This window comes from Neocloeon triangulifer, unplaced genomic scaffold (genome assembly GCF_031216515.1).
Source record: "Neocloeon triangulifer isolate White Clay Creek 2 clone unplaced genomic scaffold, ASM3121651v1 ptg000002l, whole genome shotgun sequence".
NCBI lineage: Eukaryota > Metazoa > Arthropoda > Insecta > Ephemeroptera > Baetidae > Neocloeon > Neocloeon triangulifer.
Window position 1 is genome coordinate 8,534,694 of NW_026775545.1, and position 25,896 is coordinate 8,560,589.

General features: G+C 37.1%; 3 protein-coding genes across 5 annotated transcripts; 1 reads left to right on the forward strand and 2 right to left on the reverse strand.

Moving 5' to 3' along the window:
- The first annotated feature begins 1,482 nt into the window (after positions 1-1,482).
- Positions 1,483-9,221, forward strand: LOC132203254 (uncharacterized). Its single transcript, XM_059630899.1, has 3 exons — positions 1,483-1,804; positions 7,508-8,096; positions 8,524-9,221. The coding sequence occupies exons 1-3, from the start codon at positions 1,613-1,615 to the stop codon at positions 8,976-8,978; spliced, it is 1,236 nt and encodes a 411-aa protein (XP_059486882.1). The 5' UTR covers positions 1,483-1,612; the 3' UTR covers positions 8,979-9,221.
- A 554-nt stretch (positions 9,222-9,775) lies between these two features.
- On the reverse strand, positions 9,776-22,518 carry LOC132203239 (transcriptional regulator ATRX homolog). Of its 3 annotated transcripts, none has more exons than XM_059630869.1 (28): positions 22,453-22,501; positions 22,207-22,284; positions 22,071-22,147; positions 21,598-21,707; positions 21,408-21,539; positions 21,207-21,352; positions 20,038-20,680; positions 18,275-19,959; positions 17,995-18,095; positions 17,770-17,940; positions 17,135-17,220; positions 16,991-17,076; positions 16,764-16,937; positions 16,621-16,708; positions 16,433-16,561; positions 16,245-16,376; positions 16,069-16,185; positions 15,852-16,018; positions 15,487-15,788; positions 15,254-15,429; positions 14,961-15,197; positions 14,760-14,904; positions 11,523-11,886; positions 11,290-11,467; positions 11,072-11,236; positions 10,714-11,016; positions 10,263-10,608; positions 9,776-10,207 (listed from the first exon to the last, which is right to left on the reverse strand). In XM_059630869.1, exons 3-28 carry the CDS (start codon positions 22,129-22,131, stop codon positions 10,137-10,139), a joined length of 6,315 nt encoding a protein of 2,104 aa, XP_059486852.1. In that variant the 5' UTR covers positions 22,132-22,147; positions 22,207-22,284; positions 22,453-22,501; the 3' UTR covers positions 9,776-10,136. The 3 variants fall into 3 exon arrangements, with proteins under 3 accessions (XP_059486852.1, XP_059486861.1, XP_059486869.1); XM_059630878.1 differs by having other exon boundaries at positions 9,780-10,207; positions 22,071-22,131; positions 22,187-22,284; positions 22,453-22,518; XM_059630886.1 differs by having other exon boundaries at positions 9,781-10,207; positions 18,275-18,353; positions 18,411-19,959; positions 22,071-22,284; positions 22,453-22,518.
- Positions 22,519-22,743: 225 nt separating this feature from the next.
- Positions 22,744-25,889, reverse strand: LOC132205532 (dual specificity protein phosphatase CDC14C-like). Its single transcript, XM_059634627.1, has 4 exons — positions 25,730-25,889; positions 25,540-25,613; positions 24,450-25,059; positions 22,744-24,342 (listed from the first exon to the last, which is right to left on the reverse strand). The coding sequence occupies exons 2-4, from the start codon at positions 25,563-25,565 to the stop codon at positions 23,488-23,490; spliced, it is 1,491 nt and encodes a 496-aa protein (XP_059490610.1). The 5' UTR covers positions 25,566-25,613; positions 25,730-25,889; the 3' UTR covers positions 22,744-23,487.
- Positions 25,890-25,896: the final 7 nt, after the last annotated feature.

A 25,896-nucleotide genomic window follows, 5' to 3' on the forward strand; every position in this document is an offset into this window, starting at 1 on the left:
AATGGCAAAATTTTAAAAATTTAAATATTATTAAAATTATTGTTATTGTTGTCCATTCTACACAAATCAAGTCAAAATAGTTTCCTAGCATAAATTTTTAGTTGAGCGATGAAAATCACGTTGATCACGTTTTTGGTTGGCACGTGAACTTTACTAACATATATATTAACCATATTAACTAGTGATAGTGATCAATATAAAAAAAAACGCCCTTTTAATTTATATTTAATCTTAATTACGTACATCAGTATCTATAGCAAGCTTTTTTTTACCACACTGGACCTTAAACAATTAAAATTTAACATAAATGTTAATTTTTGATTGAAATTGAAAAAAAATTTGCTTCCAGAAACGTTCAAAGATATGTACCCGAAGCCCTAATGGCTAGATAATCCATGTCACACTCCACTCAAAACACCTACCCAATCCAATAATTATATATTTTCCTACACAAACCAGCCTAATATGAATTTAAAAATAGTACGGCATAGCGACAGCGGTGGCTCCGCGACAGAGTATGCAACTGGGTTGACTGTGAGGCCGAGCGGGTTGCTCACCTTTTTATACAGCAGGCACCTATTTCGAATTATGCAGTCATAAATTAGTGTGTTGTCTAAGTAAAAAAATGAGGCAAAATATTTAAAAAAAAAAAAAATACTATAGGATTTAAAGTAGGTTGAGAATATTATATTATTTTCCAATTCGATTTTTACGTAAGGAAATTATTTTCGCATCATGTATTGTGTGATTAACTGCTGGCAGAATAGCTTTTTTACAGGTATTGCAAAAAAATATTACAATTTTGTTCATCAGATACCAACAAATCATACCACAAACCAATCAACAGCTCAAAGGTTGGTTAGAAAAAAATTCAAGGCTGAGCGTTAATAGATGTATATAATATTATATCACTTTTTTTAATATCTACATTTTGTTATCGGGGAAAAAACGTTTTCAATACTTTCACGCTGGTCAGTGTCACGCAAACATGAATTCGGAAAAAACCAGACAGCTGGTATAACAATTATTATAGTAGCGCAGCACGCAATTTGTAAAAGCCATCATAACAACTTTGTATAAGATTTTCATTTAATTTAGACCAATTATATTTTAAATTATTTTTCATTGTACATTTAAATGTAAATATGCATTATTTGGGAAAATTTGAAGGGCAAAATTTTTGATGTTGTATAAATAAAATTAATAATCATTGATTAAAAAATCATTAAAAAAATCAAATGCAATTTGTTATTTTTGGCGAGAATCGTGTTAATTATTGGATGCAGTTGTGTATCATAATGCGTAGATGCTGGTCCATTGGGGCAGGGATGCTGCAGCGCATAGAGGGCGAGAGTGCATCTTCCGAAAAATGACTCATTCATTCATCGATTCGTGCGCGCGCACTGCACTCTCGCTGGTGCGGGCCGACTGCACCCGCCACTGCCGCGACTCGCACCCAGCCGTGTTTACAAATAGACGAGAGCTCGCCCGCTCCACAGCCAAATCTGCGTCGCTCGCACCAACCAAAGAAAAAACTTCTTTTTATTCAACTTTCGTCTGGGAAAATCTGAGGTGTCTCGGCTCGGTCGTCCGTGCGGATGCTGCGCCCCCGATGAGCCTGAAACCTTGCGAGTCACCACCTGCACCTGCAGCCAACGGAGCGCCAGCCAGGGATGCTGCGGGGGCGAACAACCAGGTGACCATTGAGCTGTGGGACCAAAGTCCTGCAGCCGCCCGCAGACTCCAGACACCTGGCTCGTCGCAGACATGCTCCGACGATCAAGATTTAAAGGGAAAAGAGCAGGTATGTTTTTTTTTTTTAACTTTTATACTTTTTCGTCTAACATAACATAAAATAAAAAAGGGATTTGTTTATTTTTTATGCACACATAAACAGAATAATGTGGTTTTTTTACACGTTTCATCAGATTTTTATTATTACTGCAAGTTTTTTACGTTTGCTTCTTTTTCGGAGCATCAACAGATTGGTTGAGCCTGAAAATCAATATAGCTTGTTCCATTTCGTAGTTGCTTACTTTTGACTATGTTTTAATAATTTTACTTTCCTTGAAGGGACAAAAAATTTTTTTTTTTTTTAAATAATCGTGAGAAGAAAACAATGTTTAATGAAAAAGTGAAATTTTTATTATATTCTGTCACACTGATGTGCTAGTAAGCATTCTTTCTCTTTTAATAAATTTTAGAAAATTACAATTTTCCTGTTCCCATGAAGAATATTAATCATCATGTGCAATTTAAGATAATCATGAATGTATAATTCTGGAACGGAGCTAGAAAAAAGCTTTAAAAACAAATGTTTACTGCTAAAATTGCACATTTAAAATTAAAAAATGACAGTTATCTCGCAATAGAACTAAATTTATGATATGAAAATTAAACGAGATTTTTTATTATTGAAATTAAAAAATAAAACTGACGAGATTTTATTGGAAGTGAAATCATGATCCTAGTTTAAGTATTAAGATTGTTAACGTTAGCATTAATATTTGAATTTAAAAGTAGAAAAATTAAATTTCTATAAACAGATATTTTCTCGCTTAATTTGAGAATCCTACAATTTATTTCTGTTTAAAAATAATTATATTTATATTCTCATCTTCTTGAATTAAATACCCAAAACGGCCGAAACAAACTTTCCTTTTGGGAAGCTTTTCAAATAAAAAAAAAAAAAAAAATGCTCACAACATCATTGTTAACAAGTTGTAAGCTGTCTGTGGAATTTTCAACTTTGGCGTCATAATCTCGTCACGAATTGCAAACAGAATAAACCTTAATTAATTAACTTACGTGACAATAAAAAGACTGAACAAAAACGGAACATGTCGCGCAGAAGTAAACCCGAATGGCATTCATAACAGCTTTTGTGTCGGTCGCGCTCCACACAATGGGTACAAATCATTTCTGCAAGCAACAACTACTCTCGAGGACAATGAGTATGGCTCCCAAAAAACGAGCAAAACCACTTTTTCCGCCAAGCCATTGTGCTGTGTATCTAAAGCGCACTGCTGGCGCATTAGATTAAATAAAACGGCTGCCATATTCAACTATACTTCGGGTTACGCAGCAATATATGCATTTATACGAGCCTAATATTATATTATTGTGCGATTTGGCCCCGTGCCCAGCACCCTGTGTGGACGCTATGTGACTTCGGGAGTCACACGCTTGGTAGCCTCTTTACAAACACTTGGCCGGATCAGAGTGCAGGCAGCGACGAATGTCAATGAGCACGACTCCGGGATGAGAGAGAGGGCGAGAAATAAAGCAGAGCCTTCCTTCTAATGCGAGAAAAGTTGAAAGAAGCTCGATTTGGTGAGCCTAACTAACTAACAAGGCTTTGACAAATCAAGCCATCTGCTCGGAAAGACAGGAAGTTTGGTTGGGGATAATAAAATGCTTCAACCTTTGATAAGGATGGACGATTAGAGTAAATTTGAGGGTGGAAGCACCAAATTAAGCTAGGCCGAATTCTTGTGTCATGAAAAGGATGGCTGTCAAAATTAGACCGTCTCCAATCATGATGAATTTGGTATTGGAGCAATAAATTTAGCCGTCAAGGCCCACCCTATTTTTAGACGACCGTGTAGACTTATAACTGAACAAGACGACCTATCAAGTGGAGCAAATGAGCTCTACTTAATTATATTTTGGTATGCTGTGTTTTAACAAATAGCATAAAATTAATTTTTTTACCGTAATTTTTAAAACCAAAACTATGGCTAATTTAAAAGAATTACAAAAATATTAAAAAGTAGAGGAATACAAAGATTAATGAAGATTTCAAATTTAAGCTCTGGGCCTTAAATTGATGTCAATTTTTTTTAATAAACATTTACATAAATTGTTTTACAACAGTGGTTTTTGTTTGAAGAAGTTGACACTCAAGGAGATGATGATGGAAAAGCCCGACTTTCTTCATTTCCAATAGTGGTTTTCTTATTTATTTAATTATTTTTATTATTATTAATTTCATCACTTTGCTCGGGAAGGTTAATGAAGACATTTGCAAGATTTTTCTTAATAAAGCAGTTTTATTCTTCTAAATTTAAAAATTTTTGTTAACAAAAAAATTCCTCAGATTAATTTTGCAAAAATTTCCTTAAAAGGAGCCATGATTGTTTAGTTAAATAATCATGAATTATTTTTTAAAATCATTTTCAAACAATTTATTTCTCATTATTTCTTAAACGGTGTTTTCTAATTGGGTAATCAGAGAGTGAATGAAGATCCCGCTCCTGATGCATTTCTGAACAAAACAAAGCTCGCGTGGCCTCGTGCATGCAAATGAGATTACTCTCTTTCTCTCCCCCATGCTGAGAATCAATAGGACGTGCTGTGTTAGTTGTCGGCCAGCGAGGCTGACGGGGGTGGTCGGGGGTTGATTAATCATGCTTGCCGTCACTTCTTCTGCTCGCACCGAACATCAATTTCTTCGGCGACGTGGTGTGGCCACGTTTACTCCATAATGGAAAACGATCCTGTTGGCGAAGCCATAAATCCTAATGTTCCAAGTGGGCAGAGGCTGGAAATCACAGGAGAAACGAAATCTGCACAGATTTTTCTCGTGTGGTGGCTGAGATAATGAACCATGGCTCTGCAACCCTCTAATTTTAACAAGTAGAAGAAACTCAAGAACTTCTTGCTGGGAGAGGAAAAGTCATAAGTCAAGTGTTTCTAAGCCTGTGTGCTCCTGTCTCACATCAATTAAGAAAAATTGTTATGACCTGGAGGCAGAGGTTTTTAATAGAGGGTGAACTTTTATTTTTTAGAATAAAGTTTCAAATTAAAATGTAAATGGAATTTTAAAAGGTTTAAAAAGTTTTATCTACACAACGTTATCTCATTTTTCTATATTAATTCTTTTTTTCTATAAATCACGCAAACCACGCTTTTGTTTGAATTATTTTCAACGTTTCAAACCGATGTTTGCTTTCATTTTAATCCCTATATCTTCTCGCTCCATCAAAGCCAATCTGCTGTTATTACCAACCAACCGCCACCGCATGAAATTGTTCACCTGTGTGTCATTCTCTCAAAATCGATAAATCTCATTTATCACATAAGCGTTTTCCATTCAACTGGTTTCCTATTCGCGGCGCCAGGCCAAGGCAAAGTATAGAGATTTGTTCGCGGGGAGATGACAAAAGTATGTCAATTCCGGGCTGATCCAGCGACGGATACGCTAGCTGAGCCGCCGGCGCTGAAATCAATATTAGAGGGACGCGACAGGTCACATCACACAGGGCAAACACGGGCGTGTGTTTTGCATAATGCATGGAAGCTACCGACAGGATTATTGTGATTGTTTCGTTGTTATGTCTTTCAATCAGATTACGATTGCCGACAGGTGCAATTTTGTGTTTTGATTGGGTAACGATTCGAACAATTTCTAAAAGTGTAATTTTTATTTTGCCCCTATTGTCATCTACAGTGACGCAAACAATACTATGTAAATTTCTACTGGAAATAAACTCTAACCTGATAGGATGATCTTCTGATGAATTGTAGGATAATGAAAATTTTTAAAAAATATAAATAAAATTATACAATTAAAAAAATAGAAAATATTATTTATATTACAATCAGTAAAAAAATAAATTTGTAAAATTTAAATGAAAAGCATAAAATAAATTTAAAAAGATTAAAATAGTTAATTGAAAATATTTTATTTTATTTGTTTTTTGAATACCCAAAAAAAATCTCTTTTTTTTTGTCTGTATTTTTTACAATAAATAATTCTTTTTAAACATTTAGCTAGAAATTATGTTGGAGTTGCAATAAAGTTCCAATAGTTTTACAATTAAAATTTTATTCGAATATATTTAATATAAATTAAATAATTTCTCAATTTAAATGAATTTTGTAATCATGAATTTTATAAATTATTGATATTTGAATTTTACTAGATTTTAATTTACAAATGTTTCATGTCGAATGAAGATTGGTTATTTAAAAAATCCAAAATTTCAGATTTTATCACTTTCTTGCCAATTCTTGTATTAATTAATCCGAATTAATCATTCTCAGGAAAAACCCATGCTCTCCATCCTATAATTACAATGCTTTGCCTGGATCTAGAGCAGCTAGGTCAAATAATGAATATTTCAAAGGCGGAGCCCGCGGTTAACGGACTTGTTGAATAATTGCACATGAACTGTATATTGCGCAGTGTGTGTTGTTTGGGAAGTAAACAAAGGAAGGAAGTAAATTCTAGCTGGAAATACTCTATTTAAAATGATACAGAGTCGTGCGTGCAGCAAAACCACTCTGGGAGGCGCCCGATTTTACGCTACATACCCTTAACCGTGATGCATGGACACGGCAAGTAAACGCGCCAAGGAAGCTAATCACTCTGAATCTGACAACTGACAATAAGCGAGTGAAAAAAAAACAGCTCGAAGCAATTAAATTAATTGACTCGCTTGGTTGCGCAAATGCGCACAACGTTTCTATGGTGCTCACTTTGCATTCAAAGAATAACTTTTATACATAATGGGAATGCTTTAATAAAAACATTTTTCTCTTTCAGATCAATTTTTTTCCTTCAAAAATTTCAGATCACGAAAGTAACTAATTAGACTAACGCTCTTTACATACGCTCAAAATATAATTTTTAAATTTAGATTAATAATTCATTTCCTTTTAATCGACCGAGAAAAATAAATAATAATGATACGCCAATTTTTTTTATTTAAGAGTGCTCTTTTCACAACATGTATATCAGAAATTTCCCACACATCTGTTTGCTAAATTAAATTAAATTTTTGAATTGTAACAAGATTTTTTGTTTTCTGATTTACAAAACGATCAAATTGAAAATATATCTGAATGGTGCCTCCTATTGATCAACATGTCAAACAAGTTACGTGCTGAGTACATTTTTGAAGGGGCAAAAGTAAATTATTCAGTGGCTTGCGCAAGTGTAAATAAACTTCTAACAATAAGTTAGTTGCCCATTGTCAGTAGAAGTTTGACAACAAACTAAAAAAGATGTTTTTCTTCTTTGTAATGTCCGTCTGATTGACAGAAAATCTATAAAAGTTGATAGTGTGTGACATGACAAAAACATTTTTTACTTACGTTTTTTGAGACATTTTCCACCTGGACTGACAATGAGAGGTGCAATTTTGGCTAACAATGCTAAATGCTTGTTAAATTTTAATTATTTTATTTAAGCTTTCCTACTTTCTTAATTTAAAAAAATTCAAGATTGAGACCTAATGTGGAAAATAAAAATTTAAAAATACACATTATATTATAATATTTAAAATCAGAACAATATATTATTTCACAATCAAAATCACTCGTGGGCTAATTTTTGAGCTGGACGAGAATGGTTAAATGTCTGAATATATCGATATATATTTGAAAAAAAGACAATCGCCAATATTTTTTGAGTAAAAATAAAAATAAATTTAATTTATGTTAGTTTTTTTTTAATATTTTTAATTTGCGAGCTCAATATCTTTTACTTTGATTGTTGCAGGTGGAGACGGAGTCGTCGTGCGTTGTTATAAGCCCGACCTCGGTGACTCTGGAAAGCAACGGCTGGTGCCCTCAGGAGGCAGCATCTAGACCACCCGCCACTGCGGTGATTGACCTCAAGACGGTGCACTTCAGCGTGGACACGGTTGAAGGGCGTCGGAGCCGCGGTGTTCAAGCGGTGCCACCGGACTTCCGGCTCCGTTCCGTGCCCAAGTTGCGCTGGACCAAAAAGTGCTGTGTGAAGAACGTTTTTGGAAACGTGCTGCGAGTGTTCGCGTCGCAGGTCGGCATGGCCGTGTTCCTACTGGTGTGGACGTTGGCGGGCGCGTGGTCGTTCCACGCGACCGAGGGCCCTCGTGAGGCCGCACTTGGACTCGACGTGCGTTTGATGCAGGGACGCTTGAGTGCCGCGCTCACCGACCAGCTCCACCAGCCAAACCAGCAGCACGCGTGGAAGATCGTCGAGGACGCGCTTCAGCGCCACGAGCACAGCGTCGCTGACGCCATCAACGCGGGCTACGCGAGCGGTGGCGTCGTCTGGAATTTTGCAGGGTCCCTTCTCTTTGCTGTCAATATGCTCACAACTATAGGTAATTTAATTTGGACCGTCTAAATAGAATTTAATCATTTCAATTTGAAGCGCTGGATATAAAAAAAATTAAAATGTTTAAATTTCCCTTGATTTTCATGTTTTGCTCCAAAATTTATAATGAAATTATGTATTTCGAAAAATTAACTCTGGAATTAAAATTGGCTCTTTTTTTCTAATTATCGTTGAAGAAAAAAAATTGATTTTTTTTTGCCAAATTCATATTATTAAATCTATACTAATTGAAATAAATATATAATATTCCATTGGGAAAATATTGGGAAAAATGAAGCCTTTTTTCAAACAAATCAACAGAAACGCTATTGAGTGGCTAAACTAATTTAAAATGCATAATAGCCCAAATTTTTATTTAAAATGAAAAAATAAATCTTTTAAATTAATTAACTACCCCTCTCTTTTTTGTTTAGGTTTTGGTGCTCCGGTTCCTCGGACGCTATTTGGCAGGACAGCTGCCTTGATCTACTCGGCCGTCGCCATCCCCCTGCACCTTATATGGGTAGTCAACTTTGGCGCGCTTGTGGCCGAAAACCTGCAGAAAGTGCTTGTTCGTCGACGCTCGTCCCAAATGAGTGACGACCTCACAAACCCAACCTGGTTCTCCTGGCTTCCTGTGGCCGCTATAATCTCGCACTATGTGTTTGGCATTGTCCTGTTCGGCGGGGTCGTGCTTTTTCCGCTACTCTTCACAACGGCCGGTGGAGTCGGACAGCGAAGTTCCATCGAACGGGCGGTGTACGCGGTGTATCTCGAGTGCGCCGTCATCATAGCAGGCATTTCTATCAATGTGTGGAGGATCTCAGCCTCGTCAGGCTTTCTCAGTTTTGGTCTCAGGCATAATTTGTTGGCCAGAAGGAAGGATTAAAAAAATTTGATGCGCACAATCAAAAGTAAAGAAATGAAGGAATGTGTTACAAAAGAAAGACTTTGTAGTTTATAAATATATTCTCTCTCTTCAGCGATAGAAAGACTCAAGGCATGTTAATTCATGTATCTCTTAAACAAAATACATACATATTATATTAATAAGAAGTTAATATATAGTCTGTTAAAATAATACGCCAGTGTGCCAGCACAATAAATCTATTTTACATTGTTAAACCTCTTAAACTGGACCATGCAATTGTTTATTTAGATTGAAAAAACCCTATCAAAATTCCACAAAAATTTATTTTATTTTGATCATGTCATATGCTTTATTTTTTTTTAACATCAAGCATGATATTCAAACCAAAAACTTTTACTGTGGCGGTTCAGCTCCGGACTGTGCTTCAATTAATTTAAAAATTTGCGATATAAGTTAGGAAATTTGTTCCACACTTTTCAAAAAAAAAAAAAATTATACATTACATTAAGGTCCGCTCGTCAGAAAATTTCGATTGTTGTCGAGCTCTCTGATTGGGTACAACTCTTATTGTACCCAATCAGAGAGCTCAAACAACAATCAAATCTTTTTTCATTGTTGCTGATGCGCGGACCTTGCATTACATTCAGTTATTCTTAATTGAATTTGCACTATATCATGAAGGTGTGGAAAAGGAAACCCTTATCTCATATTTCGTATGTTGCAAAAAGTCGAGTAAGTACACAAGGAACCTATCTAAATTTCAATTTCTGGATATATTGCAAATTAAATTTAAATAATTGAATTAATGCGTCATTTATTTCCATTTTTAAAATTTAACAATTTTAAATTTTTAAGATATCATAAAATAATTATGCTCAATTCCTTGGAATGGTAATATAATATCCTCTCAAAAGAAAATCTCGTCTAAATTGTGGAGACTGGTAAAAGGTACATTATCCTGCTAAGCATTGACAACCGCAAGAACTTGCTAAGTTTGAAGAGTGAAGTGTTATAGAAAATCACTGTTATTAAAAAAACTCATGACTGATAAGTAATTGATGCTTTACTAAATAAATAAATCTGAATACATTTACTTGAGAAATTATGATATATATATGAACTCAATATAGTTGGCACCTATTTGTGCTTTGAGATGATCTTCCTTCAATTCTGAAATCACTTGAACAAGTCTTTCCTCACTTGGAGTATCGGGGCTGGTCCTGCAGCATTAGGAATGGCTGCAGTGCCTGCAAAATAGTTATTATTAGAAATTTTTTAATTGGGACCTGAATGATTATCTACCAGTGCTAGCAGCAGCACTGGAAGTGGTGGGAAGGACTTGAATATCATCATTAGGAACTGGAAAGGGTGCTGGAGCGGCTCTAGGAAGTACACTCGGTGCAGCCGTCGGTTGATTGGATGTGCCAAGACCAGGAATGTAGTTGGCGAGTTGACCCATCAAAGCTGAGGCGGCATTGGAAAAGTTGTTCATCAGACCGTGATCTCGCTGAGCTTGGCTGACGTGATTCTGAAATGGTGCATTATAAGGCGCCCCATACAAGTTGGCTGGATTTATGTTGCTGGCCAAAGCGCTCAAGGTATTGGCTGCGCTTGCATTGGGAATTGCACCTTGCAAGTTTGGATTTCTCTGAAAAAAAAAAATGGTTTTAGCAAAAACCATTTTTCAATTCATGTTCTGTCAAAACTAGAATTAACCCAGTTTCACTTAAAATTTTAAACAATTTTAAATTACCATCAGATTTTCTCTAATCAAATTGTTCAGGTACTGCTGGGTATACTGCTGGTTGTCTCTTTGATTGGCAATCTGTTGCATTGCAGCCAGTCTTTGCTCTTGCAAGAGTTGGTCGTTGTTGAAATTATTACATTCTTTCCTCTGAGCCGCAATATCTTTCTCTCGCTCAAATTCTTCCCACGCTGCCTGCATTTCTTCTTCAGTAAGCTTTTCCTCAGGTCTGTCCTCCAGCAAAGAATCATGTTCAAAGTACGCTTGAATCAATTCCTTGTGCTTCTTGTACATTTCGGCCAGAAGTCGATCCTGTTTGGAAATATAAAATCAACTTTTGCTCTTTTCAAATCAAAATCTAACTCACTTTAGGAAAGCTGGGCATAATTTGTTCTTCATAAGGCTCAAAGCTGTACAACTCTTCCAAGTCAGCCTGGGTATAGTGCCGGTCGATTGTCTGCTTGTCGACAACTCGGCCCGAGAGAGCAAGCTTGGTCACTTGACGATCATAAATTTTCTCTTCCATGGTGCCCTGATTTTTTTAATTAAATATATTAAGGAACTGAAATATAAAGTTCTGCTTACAGCAGCCAAAAATCTATAGATGTAACAAGGTTTGGTTTGGCCAAAGCGATAGACGCGGAAGATGGACTGCATGTCATTTGAAGGGTTCCAGGAGGCGTCAAAGAGAATTACTCTGTTGGCGCCGACCATGTTGACACCTAGGCCTCCAGCCCTTGTAGACACTAGGAACAGTTTGGCCCTAAACAAATAAAATGAAAATAAAATTCATAAGAGCATTTTGCGTAGATTTTTACCTTGACTTGGGATTGTTGAACCTCTTGATCATGATTCCTCTGTTATCAATGCTTGTTTTTCCGTCAATACGGAAATAATCAAGTCCACTGTTCCACCTGCCTGTGAGACCGCAGAAGTACTCTTCCCTCTCTTCGTCTGTTGCATTGGACAATTTTTTTAAGAAGAATTCAATCAGCTCAAGGGCATAGAGGGACTGGCTGAAGACCAACAGCTTGTCTCCAATTTCCTGGCACTCCTTAAGAATGGAGAAGAGGAGGACCATTTTTGAGCCACTGCTCAGCATCTCCAGTTCGTTTTCTGTGATTAGACCCCTCCACCAAGCGTCTACGGTTACCATGTCTTCTGGACCAGGAAGTTCTTCCCCTGAAAAAAAAAACACAATTTGAAAAATTATTTTTAATTTTACCATGGAATAATGTTTCTCAATTACAAAAAAGTTAAACAACTACATCAAATATCATATTTTACCATGCTATTTAATAAAATTAAGTCATATTCATTAATTTTCTTCCCTCCGCAAATAATTCAATTTACATCCAGGCCATATGCATCAATAACCTTGATAGGAGATAAAAATTGTTTATTTGTAAGAAAGTAATAATGTAGCTAATAGTCGGTTGAAGTGGGTTGCATATATTATCCCATCATTGTGTTTTATTTAAATTTGGGGTTCTGGGTGGCAACAATGTTGGCCCCAATCATGCCCTTTTTATTTACAAGTAGTGTGAGTGGCTGTTTACAACAATAACAAAAATAATTATGTTAAACATTTAAAAAAGTTATTGTTGGGCAGAGTAGATTTATTTTCAAAATTTCCACATGGATTCAGAGCCAAAAAATGGAAGCAGTCCCCAAGAACAAACCTTTAGCTTGACCCACAAAGAGCCTGGGGCCGAGAAAAATGTCCCAAATATCCGTTTCACCGTTGAGGTAATCCTCGAATCTGAGGACTACAGCGAAACGGCGTCGCGGTTCAATCATCAAGAACCAAAACGCCAAGAACAGGGTGGATCATGCAACTCAACCGGCAGCAACAAAAATACAAACTGCTTCCAACCACCTTCTTCTTCGACTCCAGCAGCCAGGAGCGTTGCAGCAAGACCTGCTTTCCAAACTCGGGAGGTTGACTTTGACATCAACAAGAATGTGACACCATTAGCAGAATTCCATCGAAAGTCGTGCCCAGCAGTCATTAACAGCCAACAAAGTTTCAATCAAAATTACCCAGGCTGTAATAAGATGGAAATAAAAAAACGCCATTCCTGCCCTACGCAAGGTGCCCACATTCAAGACTATCAAGAAAAAAACTTTCTTTCAGACCAAAGCGCTTATTCTAAATTCTGCCATCAAGTAGGTGTATTTAAAATTTAAAAATAAGGCAAAAATGAAATTTTATTACTATTATTTTTCAGGAACAAAATTTGACGTTGGACGCAGAAGATTTTGGGACTCCATTCAACAATCCCATTATTCAGAAAACTCCAACTGCTCCTCTGCGTCAAGAAGGTCCTTCGCGGCTCATCCGTAAGACTTCTTCTACTGCGCCAAATGTGGCCCAAGGACAAAACATGTCCAAAGCTTCTGACAACACCTTTGAGATGCAGTCACCAGTATTATTTGTGCCTCAACAAGCATTGAAGCAGGTGAAATAAATTTTTAAGAAATTTCTCTTAAATTCTGAAACCAGGCAAACATCTACGCAAAGAAAAAATAAAAGACATCTGACCCCTTTTATTCCTCCCACTTAGTTTTAATTTGGACACTACAAAACCAAAACCCCTAGGTTTTTTAAAGTAGCAGCAGACCACAGGTCACCTTTTGGGGTCAGTTGTCTTTTAATTTTATTTTTCAACAAAGTATGCCTGTTTCAATTTTTCACGAAATCCACCTCGAGTGTTAACGTTCAATTTAACTCTTAAATTCTGGTATTATTTTTCCAGCGTTGGCAGCCAAACATTGAAAGGGATCCAACAGGAAATTACGCTTCAGTTATGCCTCACATGGATATAGACTTCAGCACATTCGGCATCTATGAAAACTTGACATCAGGAGAAACCGCCGTGAATAGTCGGGATGGAAACTCAAATGATCAGTCGCCGACAAGGTGCTTTTCAACTTTTTTTGCCTAGCTCATATATTAATAATTTAAAAAAAAAACTTCAGCAATCCAAGGCAGTCAAACACAACATTCCCGATTGATGGAAACATGAATCTGGCCCAGCAAAATCCTGATCAGACCTACAGCGTTCAGACCGATGAACCGAACGGCCAGGACCGTGGACTGACCTATTGCAGGCTTTGCTTGCGCCCTCTCCCCACTGACGAAGACTTCCAACGCCCACCCTTGCAGAGAAATGAAGACGAGCAGTATGGCAGCCGCAATGTGCAGGTCCCCGAGAGCGAAGCTACTAATTTGCATGTCATTTGTTTGCTTGATCGCCTCAGAAACGAGATTGGCAGGCTGATGCAGTGTTTGAACAAACAGTTTGAGCAAAAATAGTGAGAGGAATGGCAATGCATAAAAAAATTCTCAAGAACCGATAAAAAATTATTTTCTTTCTGCACCTAAACATTCAAAATTATATGATTAAAAAATTATTAGCTTTGCAAAATTGTGATGAATGTTTTGCTTGAATTTATTTTGCCATTCATTATATTTGTATCTTAGATTAAAATGAAATTATTTTTATTCCATTAAGAATTAGTTGCTTTTTTAAGTCTTCTTATTGGCACAAAGTCATTGTCTTTTCAACAATGAAAGCAGTTTTTGGCAATTATTGGAAAACGGTTGAAAATTTTAACCATGGATAACTGCTGTTAACGGTTTTTTTTCAATTGCCAACAATCTGCTTCTTAACAGAACAAAGCAACAATGCAAATCAACGGCTTTTTAAAAATAGCTTAGAGGGGGCAAGAACTTAAGAATATCAAACTGATTCTAAAAAAGAACATGGCCAGTGGGAAAGTTAGTTTGATTAAATTCCAAGCACGTCTTGTGCACTGCAAGGAAAAGGAACTGGACTGCGCTAACATGACACTGAAGGAATTTTTGGTGGAGCTGCAGAAATCGCCCGGCCAATGTCTCTACGAAGCTCAACGCATAAGAAACAAGCATAGACAGTCAGCAAGTTTGGAAGCAATGAGCGCAGCTGTGACGAGCATGCAAGAACACCTTCCAAATTTCTAATCCACCATTTCAAAATTAAATCAAAGTTAATATAAAAAAATATATCTACCATTTGCTACATCCTGCCTAGTGCATCTCTTTGAAGGCCCTGCGCCATCAGAATCAACAGAGGCTTCCGAGTCTTCTGTCGATGGTGTGCCAGAGCCATCATCTATGAAGTCTTTCAAAGAGCCAACAGAGTCACCATCAGAGTCCTAAATCAACATTTAAGCCAAAAATAATATATGGAAGACAAAATATGATGATTTACAATTTCCTTTTCTTCGTCCTGCAGAGCACGAAGTTTCAATCCATATGGATGATTCCACACTCGAAGAAGGTTCTGGTAGTCAGAAAAGAGGCATGCACCTTTCTGGGTGGTCATTTTTCGGGCACAGTTTGCCAAGAAATGCGAATAGAGTTTCAATTGGATCTCAGAGAGCCTGATTTTGATCACATACTCGAACTTATCCTGAAGATGAGGCTGCAGCACTGAATAGTCGTATCTCTAGAATTTTTTTAAATGAGCATTCACCAGGGCATCTACTGAAAATTAGATGTTACCTGAACAGATGGTTCAAGCATTTTGTGCAAAACGCAGGCTCGCTTTTTCATGATTTTCACTTGGATGGGAGTCGACTCCTTGTGCTGGCCACTCTTGATGGGATTCACAAATCTATTGGTGAACTCCTTTCTGTTTCCCAGGAAATTGGGTTTCACAAACTGCATCATGCAATGATCTAAACAATAATGAGTGAAGCTATTAACTACTATGGAAAAGTTAAGAATTTTTTTACATTCGATCAAGTTGTTCTGAAGGGGCGTGCCAGTCATTACGATTCTTCTCTTAGTCCGAATTCTGCTCATTACAATTGAAAGTTTTTTGTCTTCATTCTTCAAGACATGTCCCTCATCACAGATAATGATATCAGGGCCAGGATCAATCAGGGTTTTTTGGAAAGCTTTACGATCTGATGGCTTTCCTGCCTTTGATTCTGGATTTGCCATAATGCGGTATAGATCATAGCTGACAATCATTACTCCTCCTCTTCTCATCCAAGACTCCAAATGCGCCTTCCTTTCTGTAGGTCTTTTTACGCTAGATTTAAACATTCAAAAAACAATTAAAACTGTTCCAAATTTTCAATTGCAACAATTTTACTTGCTAAGGGTGAAAACATTACAGCTATACTCATCTTCATCAATGTCTTTGGTCCACATAGCAAATTCATTTTTCCAGTTTTCGACTGTTGTTAGAGGTGTGACGATGATAACTGTCTTGAATTCAAGAAGCTTGTTGGTCAAAATTGTGTGCACCAATGCCACAACCTGAATCATTGATTAGCCTGACAGTATTCTTCATAACCATAAGAACATACTTGCAAAGTTTTACCAAGACCCATGCAATGAGCCAAAATACAACCACTGCCCTCAGACTTCTTGGCTCGTTCAATGCTTTCGAAAACAGAGTCCCACATGAATTTAATGCCTTTGACCTGAAAAAATAAACGAGAATTTATACTCATTTGTAATATTAATCTTTCTCATAAATTACCTGATGTGGTTTCAACTTTGTGGCCATTTCCTCATGGACCTGTATGAGGGGTTCTTTGGTTTTAGGGTCAAACTCAAGGACCAACTCTTTTACATCAGCATCTAGAACTCGTTCAGACTTGATTTTGTTATACTGTTGGCAGATAAAAATTATTAACTTGGGAACTTAAGACTGTTTCTTAATGTTACCAGTTGCTGAAGCTCCTCTTGTCGCTTCAAACGTTCTTTCTCCTCTTTGGCTGCTGACTGTGTTGCTATCTCAAGCTCATTGTTTTTGAGAATTTTGCGTTTCCTCAGTTTGTTGGGGCTTCCAGATTCCTAAGGTCGATACAATAATTTTGTAAATAGCAAATTTACCATGGATCAACTTATCTTACATCTAATTTAGTTTGCCCTTCAAAGTAAACTTCACATTCTGAGTCTGTGCTGTTATCTAGTTGAACGATCCGCTTTCTTTTCTTCTTGCTAATTTTCAGTAAAAATTATGTTATTCATTGAAATAATGTATAATTTTTCTTACTTCTTGACATCATCAAAGAAATCACTAGATTCAGATTCTGACACAGGTTTTCGCTTGCGCTTTTTGGTTTTCTTTTTATCCTCGAATTCATCATCACTATTTGATTCCACAGCCACAATATCTTTATAATCTTCATCAGAATCATCAGAGTCAATTAACAGCTTCTTCTTAGGTCTAAGGTAAGAAAAAATTCATATTATACCATAACAAAAATTCAATTTCCTTACGCTTTGACGATTTCCTCTTCAGATGAGTCGAGATCAAGTCTTGTGTTGAGTTCCTTGGCCTTGGTCCATTGTGCATTTTTCTCTTCCTATTGAACAGAAAATTTTTATTAAAAAATTCAATAACAGAAATTTCACTCAAGTTACCTTATCATCACAACTAGTTTGGTCACTTTCAGACTTGTCTAATTTAACCTTCTTGCCAACTTTCTTCTTCTTTTCCTTGGTTTCGTCTATGATTATTTAAAATTAAGAATTTAATTGATAAAGTAACCAAAACAATATATTTATCAAGGATGGACGCGATCTCAAATTTTGCGATTGCTATCTTGAAAATTATAAATTGTGCGATTGCGATCTTGAAAATTATAAATTGTGCGATTGCGATCTTGAAATTAAAAATCACGCGATTGCGATCGCGATCAAAAATGTTGTGATTATTTGCGATGAAATATATTTAAAAAAAAAAAAAACATTTTCGAAGGTTTTTTTTTATCAATTCTGGTTTCAGAACAAAGAGTCCGGACAAAAATGAACTTCGTAAATGGAAGGTCTTTGTTTCAGAAATTTTTCTATCAAATTACTTGAAATTGAGTTTTTCTTCCAGATTTAGATTAAATTCTCCCAGATTAAGCATTAAAATTGCTTTCCACGATCGGAAAAAGATCACAAATGATCGTCTACGCTCAAGCACCTTTAGCGATTACGATCAGCCGATCATCTTTTCAAAAAATGGTGCGATTGTGATTTTGTCCATCCTTGATATTTATTGATGAGCTAACCTTCGACTTCTTCAGCCTCGTCATCCGAGTCAGACAGTAGAGCCTTCTTGGCTTCATTTTCTTCGTCCGAAGAGTCAAGAGCAGTCAAAACTTTCTTAGGGCCAGAATCAAGACCATTATCGGACTCTAATTCTTCTGGGGATGCATTGTCACCTAATTCCGAATCTCCACCTTTAAATCATTGATCACTAGCACGAATTATTATACTAGCGTAAATAGCCTTACCCATCTCATTTTTTAGAGATTTCGTTTTCTTAGACTTAGGTCGTGGCTTGCTTGACTTGCTTACAGAAGTGGGCTTTTCTATAGCATCCAAATTGCACAGGCTGTAAATGAAAAGAGGAGCTTATTGACAAATCTTTGTTTTAATCAATAAAGCAAACACTTTTACTAAATTATGTATACACTTAGGAAAAATTGAGTGGTAGATGAAGGCATTCTGATATAATTCTTGCCTTCAGACGAGGTATATAAGCTTGAGGCTATAGGAGCAATAAATTCTTACTTATCAATTTCAGCATCAGAGTCAGCCTGACGCGACTTTCTTCGGTGATTTGAAAGTAGATTGGAATCGTCTGTCTCCACTGCCAAAAGTTGCACAACAGGTGTCATGCTCAATTTTGCATCATCCTTAAACTCACCCCAATTGGATGGCTCAAACTTTGGGAGGGGCTCTTGGTCTTGCTCGACTTTTATTTTCTGCTTGCCTTCTTTTGATACTGATGCTTGACTCTGATTTTTGATGGACTTTTTCTTCTTGAAAATTTTTGGTTCCTCTTTGCGTTCTGTGTCAGAAGAATCATCCATAAGAAGGAGCCTCTTGCTTTCCTCTTCTTTGATCTTATTGGTCAAATCAAGGTCTTCAGAAAGCACATATTGAGGTTGATCTTGCTGGTATACTTTGGCCACCTCAGTATCACTGTCACTGAAATCTGTCTTTTCACTTGAGTTATCAGTTTTGTCAGTTTTTTCTACTGCAGCAGATTTTCCTGTTGATCCATCATTATCAGGTTCAGTAACATCTCCATTTTCATGAAAAAAATCTGGTGCTTCATCAGAGCAAGCGCTGTAGTATTCTTCTTTGACTTCAATCTCGACTTCCTTCTCGGAGGATTTTTCGTTGTGCCGCTGCCCAGAGCTCTTGGAATTCAACATGGTTTTGCTAGCAGGGCCAGGTTTTTTGCCTATCTTGCTCTTTGGGGTAGAAGATTTTTCTTCTTTTTCAGCATCATTTTTCTTATCTTTGATTTCAGATTTCTTTGTGGCCTTTGATTTTGTCTCTGTTGGCAGTTCCTTTTTCTCTATTTCAGTTTCGTACAAATCAGCAAACAGGTCATCCAGTGACTTATTGGGCTCATCCACAGCTAATTCCTCATTTTCTGAGATGATAGGTACTTCCCTTTTTTGAGTCTCAAGAAGGAGGGTGTTTGTATCAAAATCCTGCTCGTTATTGTCCCCAATTTCTTCCTCAACCTCTTCATCACTTTCCTTTATGACTCCACCTGCCTCGACTGATTGCTTTTCATCAGTTTCACCACCTTTATCACTTTCAGGCACTTGCGCCTCTTCTTCATCACCACCTTCGGATATGGGAGCCGGTTCTTCATCATCACCCTCGGATACGGGAGCCTGTTCTTCATCATCACCCTCGGATATGGGAGCCTGTTCTTCATCATCACCCTCGGATATGGGAGCCTGTTCTTCATCATCACCCTCGGATTCGGGAACCTGTTCTTTCTTCAAATTATTTTTGTCTTTTCCATTAGCTTCAGCTTCGTCAAGTGATGAATTGTGTCGTTGGTGCCATTTTGAGAAGTCGGTCTGCATATTGCCCTTAAAGACTCCAACATGTTTGTAGAACTTTGAGAAATGTTTGTAAATCTTTTTGCACAAAGCATACACTTCTTCATGGCTTGAGTTTTTGTCAATTTTGGTAGCCATTGTTTTGAGTTTTAATGTGATGTCGGCATTTCTGGAGTTTAATTTCTCAAATGCAGTCAAAGTTTCCAAAATCCAATCTACATTTTGCTCTTCTTCAGCAGAACTGGACAGAAATTGATCTTCGTCAGGTGCAAAACTCGTGGATGGCTTTGGTTCCTTTGTCCTTGCTTCCTTAGTAGCAGGGCAGTCTACTTTATCCACATCTGATGTTTTTGAATGTTTAATCTTAGTCTCCACTTTAAACTTTTCCTGCAAGCATGCAAAATAAAAATATAAATTATTCATGTAAAATCTTTAAGCTATATTGTGCACAGTAAAATCACATACCATTATTTTCTGGTCTTTTCTTGTCCGTTTGCTACTTTCAGAGCTTGAATCCCGAGTTGCAGGTTTTTTGCTAGTATGTTTTTTGGCAACTTCCTTGCTCTTTCGAGACACATTCTTCAAAGGTTCATCATCCTCCGAGCTACTATTTTCTTGCCGTGTTTTCTGAGACTTTTTTCCACTGCGCCACCTAGTAGGAGATTCTTCACTGCTATCTCTTGAATTCTTCTTCTGTTTCTTCTTCTTGGGTTTCTTTGTAGTCTCAGAATCACTGCTGGGTGTTGAAGATTTTGCTCGTTTTCTTGGCGTGTGGCTGTTACTTTTTTGTGCTCGCCGAAACTTCATTCTTGCCTTTTGAGTTGGAGTCTTATAGCGAGCTCTACTTCTTTTATCATCAGAGTCAGACGCATCTTCAGAGGATCTGCTTGAAGGATCTGCATTGGGATCTTCGTCATCAGCGGCAACAAATGTGCGGTTCCGCTTTTTCAAAACTCGGGGGCCATCCTCCGAACCTGATTCGTCATCTTCAGTACCTGATTCGTCATCTCCAGTACTTTCCTTGTTTTTTCCTCCTTTTTTCGGAGATTCCATTCTTTCCAAAGTCTTGATCCTTAATAGTTGCAGCATATTTGGTTCTAATTTTTCTCTGAAATGACATTGACTCTCATCGAAACTTGGAGGTGACTATTTTGGGAATCCCATCAACCATTTGGTTATAGTTATCTACAGTTGGTTTTAATTTTTTACAGCAAGTCAAATATTTCAGTCCAGGCACAATCTTTAGTTCAAAAGTGGACATGCGCTTGAAAAAGACAATAACACAGTGCATGCTTTCAGATTGCAAACAGTGAGATTAATTTTTAAATATAATTTGATGCGCTGCACAAATATAACAATGGATAACACAGAATTTTTCACAAATCCTTTATGGAATATCAATAAATACATTAACTAAAAAATTTTGAAAACAAAGCTTAAATCTTGGTAAAATGATGGCAGTAGAAATTTTTACCAATTTTTATACTCCAGATTTTAAACAATAGCTTGTTAGAACATTAGAAATAAATATTAAATTCCTTGGATTCGAAATGTAGGCTTGTATAGTTACAAGTCAAAATAAGTATGTGTAACTCTCAACAAAGAAGATGGCAAAAAAACAAAAATCATCTCACCTCTTTTTCCTCTCAATTCTTTTGACTGTGGCGTCACAATAGGCTCTCAATTTCCAAAGCGGCTTGATGTTGCACAAGTAGCAATGCCAATCGTCAGCTGCCACCTTTTCAAATTCCTTTTCAGCCAGGTTGTTTTTTATGCATGTCTTCAATTTTTATAGCTATTAATATACCATGCATACTCAAAATTTTAAAATTTACCTTGCAGAAGGCTCCTTTCTTGCAACCGCTGCAGTAATTCAACTTTCCTCCTTCCCCACACCAAGTGCAGTACTTTTGGTCACCTTCCTCGTCTTCAGAGAAATCGCCTGAGTTGTAAAATTTGTAGCATTTCTAATTTCAGAACAAAATTTTACTCTAAGAAAATGTTACTTATTTTTAGATTAATTACCTTGCAAATGCACACTCCAAGGACAGGGTGTATGTGCACATCATTGCTGAAAACACCAGTCCTGCAAACGCTGCACGGTCGTTTCATGTCTTCTGCTTTAGACTCTATGTCTGCAAGTGCCAGAAATATATTTAAATTGTGACCATATATTTCTTATATATTTGCTTCAAAGTTTTTTTATCGCCACGTCAGTAGACTTTGTACAGAAACATTGAGTTTAAATAATGTAAAGCTACGGCAGAAGTTTAGTGGATCTTGAAGTAAAAAAAAATTGTAGAAAGCAAGAAAAATGTGAATAATACAATTTAAGTTAAAATTTTCACAAAATATAATTATATTTTATGTCCATTACAAAATCCTGCCTTCTTTTATTATTTGCCAACACAAACTTAGTTGAATGCTGTTCAAAAATTTATTAAAAAATTATCTATTCTTAGAATAAAATTATAAAAAAATATCAAATTCATCCTCACCCTCCTCATTTTGGCGTCGCCATTCACGTTCTTTTGCAGTAACTTCAATCATCTCCATCATCTTGAATTTGTATTTGCTGCTAGTTAAAAAGATCTATGTATGTATAGTTGTATACTCAAAGGTGGAACTTTTCACTATTTTGCTGACCGATGTCTTAGTCTGTTCGAGAGCCGCCGACGCCGCCGTACTCCATTATGTGCCAATGCCAATATACTGAAAGCATTTTTAACAAAAACTGTGGAAATACAATCTAAAATAACTAAACATTCCAGGGTAGCAAACGCTATTTTTAGAAGCTTATTTTTTTCGGAAATGGCTAATGTAACTTATAATTTTGTTTATGAAGTGATAAATGCTGTTGAAACAACGAAATCTGCTTACCGATAATGTGGAAGTGCAAGAATTTTCGTGGCGAACAACGGCCATCGGCAATTTGGAGGCAAAAAGGGGGTGTGGGCACAAAACAACTTGCGAGGGAGCGCACAGCGCGCTGCTACCATGATCCACTTTTGAATTCAAAGGGGGAAAATAATTGCTTGCAGATTTGCAGTGGCGTTTGCGTGATGTAAAAAACAGTAAGGTAAAAATATTATTATAGAGTTGCTCTATTTTTCATAATAGAAAAGGGTTAAAATATAATAAATAAATAACCGTCCAAATTTTATCTTTCAATTTTTAATTTATTTATCTCTGGTATTTTTGGATAAAGGAATCTGCTCGAATAAAGAAAGTGCATTAGTTGTTAATTATTATTATGTCTATTATATAAAGATACCAGATATTAGAAGGTGGGTGTAAGCATTATTAACTATTTGATAGCAACAGCACATATTTTGCAATATGGACACTTCAGATTCGTTCAGATTAATTTTCATGGATACAATGCACCTTTTTTTAAAATTTAGCAGATTACAACTAATTACAACAAAGAGAATCGCTGGCATCCATATCCATGGTGGCAAGTGATGTCTCATTCGAAAGGTTACAGAATTTGCTTTATTTTTAATTCCATTTAGAGAAAACGACATTTTTCAACTCTTTATGATTAAGAGCACAAATATACACGCTTTTGTAAAATATTATGGCAGAGAAAGATTTGTACATCAATAAAAAATGCTGTTTCAGTTTCACCCTAACACGATTACCAAATTTTTGTGCATTTTTGCCAATCTCGCATTCTGCTAACAATCCAATTTTAAAATACACAATGTTATTCCTCTTGGGGGTTGCTCACTAAAAATAAATTTGACTCGATTTGCTTCAAAAAGTGACATTTTATCACTTGTTAATAAGCAGTTATTAAACTCCGCGCACCATTTTGGGAGTGGATACCCTATAAAAGCAATACTGGAAGATCTAAAAATTAAAAAAGTTGCTTCCCAATTTTCCAGAAAGCCTTCCAAAAAAAAGGTTAACTTAAGCAATCTGGATTTTGAATCCAGACCTCAGAACATGTGATGTTGATCTTGTCTGCGGTCTTCGACCTTTACTCCTCGTCAGAGGCCTTCTCCGGCCCTCACTTGCTGCCCTGACTGTCGGGGCATTCTTTTTCCTGGCCAGCATGCTTTTCCGCTTGTTGAGTCGATCACCCTGCGTTTCGTGCTCCTTCTCGTCCTTTTCCTCAGCATCATCCGAAGAGGTTGAAGACGTTTCATCATTGAGCCCAATGGTGTCCACCTTTTCCAATATGTTGTTCATCATCAAGTCCTTCAAGCTGGACAGTTGGATGTTTGGTCGACCCTTGATGCTGTAGACACCAAAATTGTGCATTGGGACAGGGTAGTTACGACCCTGTTCGAGCATTAGCGACTCTTTTTTCAACACCCAGTTCTGCTGGTTGCCAATGACGCTGCCCGGGCGGCAGATGCGCAGCCAGGCAATGGCCTCCATGGCTGTAAACTTGTAGTGCTTGATCATGTAGCAGGCTATGAGGGTACCGGTGCGACCAAGTCCAGCTTTGCAGTGCACGGCAATCATGCCGTTGCTCTCCTCACAGGCGCGCAGGAACTTTTTCAAAATCTCATCACAAGGGGTGCTGCCATCACGAAAAAAGAGATCCTCATGCTTGAAGCCGGCCTTTACAAAGTCCTCAGCCTCATAAAATTTAGCGTTCAGCCGAATGATTGTGCTCACATTGTTGCTTTTGAAGTAATCAAAGTACTTGTCGGGTGCAAAATAGGGGTATCCGTTACGGATTTCTGTTCGCTCAGCCGGTCCACGGAAAGCAAGGAATTTGTCAGGAACCAGCAGATTCAAATCTCCATTGTGCACCTAGGATAAATGTAAACAAAATTTATTTTAATATTTATAAAAAATAATGGGAATATTACAGAGTTGTGCAATGAAATGATAATAATTAATAATGGAACTATAATTACCTGTTCATAATGCTCATATTCAGCATAGTTAAAGTCGTCAAAGTTGAAAAACCCTAGTTTGTGCGCTTTTTCGACAGCCTTGAGAGTGTCGGACAAATCCATGTATGATGCCACTTCTGAGGGCAGGTACGAGGCGTCCCTAAATTTGATGTATGGGCCGCCTTTCTGCAATATGCTGATCACCTCTTTAGCCGTCCGATTTAGGTAGACGATGGCATAAGTTCCAATAAGGAATGCAGCATTCACAGCCCTCTTCTTCAAAGCCTTCTCCGGCGTTCCGCCCAGAATGCAGTGGACAATTTTTTTGTGCTTGTGCTCAGGGGTGTAGTGCAACTTGTCGTTCAAGAACTCGCAGTAGCGATGGATCATGGCTAGGTTGAATGGGCCAAAGTCTTTGAAGAAGCTCAAGTACTCTATGTCGTCGCCGGTGACAAAACAGTGGATATCGTCACCTATGTCTGTGTCGGGCGTGATGGGCTTTGAGTTGAAGTACAGACGGCCCTTGAGGATCTCGCAGCAGCCTGAGAGGAAGCTGTGGTTGTCGTTTTCTATGTCGGACATCGTAATCTGCTTCTTCTTTTTCTTTCCTGTTGTAATAACGTTCGCTGGTCTGCAAAAATATGCAAAGATTATTATCTCAACTCAATTCAAACATAAAAAATATGAATTATTTTTTAAAATGACCCACTTTGCAAATTTAAATTTTATATCAAACATCTTTCAAAGAAACTAATTTTGGAACTTATTCAACTATTAATATTGAAGTTCAACAAACGCAAAGATTTTGTTTAATCCATTTGACCAAGACATTAATTCCCATTTTATTTCTACATCTATTTGATTTAATTTCCTATAGTTTTAAACTAATTATAAAAATTATGTAATACAAAAACTATATGAATGCACGGTATTCGATGGAAAAAATTGATCCACTGTAAAATTGAAAGAAAACCATGTTTGATACGTGGGCGAGGCGCACATTCGCACAACCACTGAACCCGACGGAACCCAGCAAAGCCAAACGTTATGAACAAAGATGGGATTAAAATCGAGTTTTAAGTTGATTTTGACAAATAGTCTGGACACATACTTTTTCCTCTTCAAAAACTGAGGCATTTATCCACTAATCGCGCCTTTGTACAACACTCCACTCCCGTGTCGAACCTGCAAAGTCGCAAAACATTTTGTAAACAAACATTGGCACATGGCAAAATAAACGGTTTTTGTTGCGAAACGCACGCATCAAATGACAGAACAACAAAATATTTCGATGCATTTACCAGTTACTGGTCTTTCCAAACAGAAGAAGAACTGCGGATAGCCGGTTTTTGCCGAAAATTGATCAATTTTTAGTAGTAACTGCCCATTGTTCAACCGCCTTGCCTGTCACCCCCGTAGACCTTTTAAATTACGCACCCTCAGTAGAACGGATGTGACGTCATTCAAC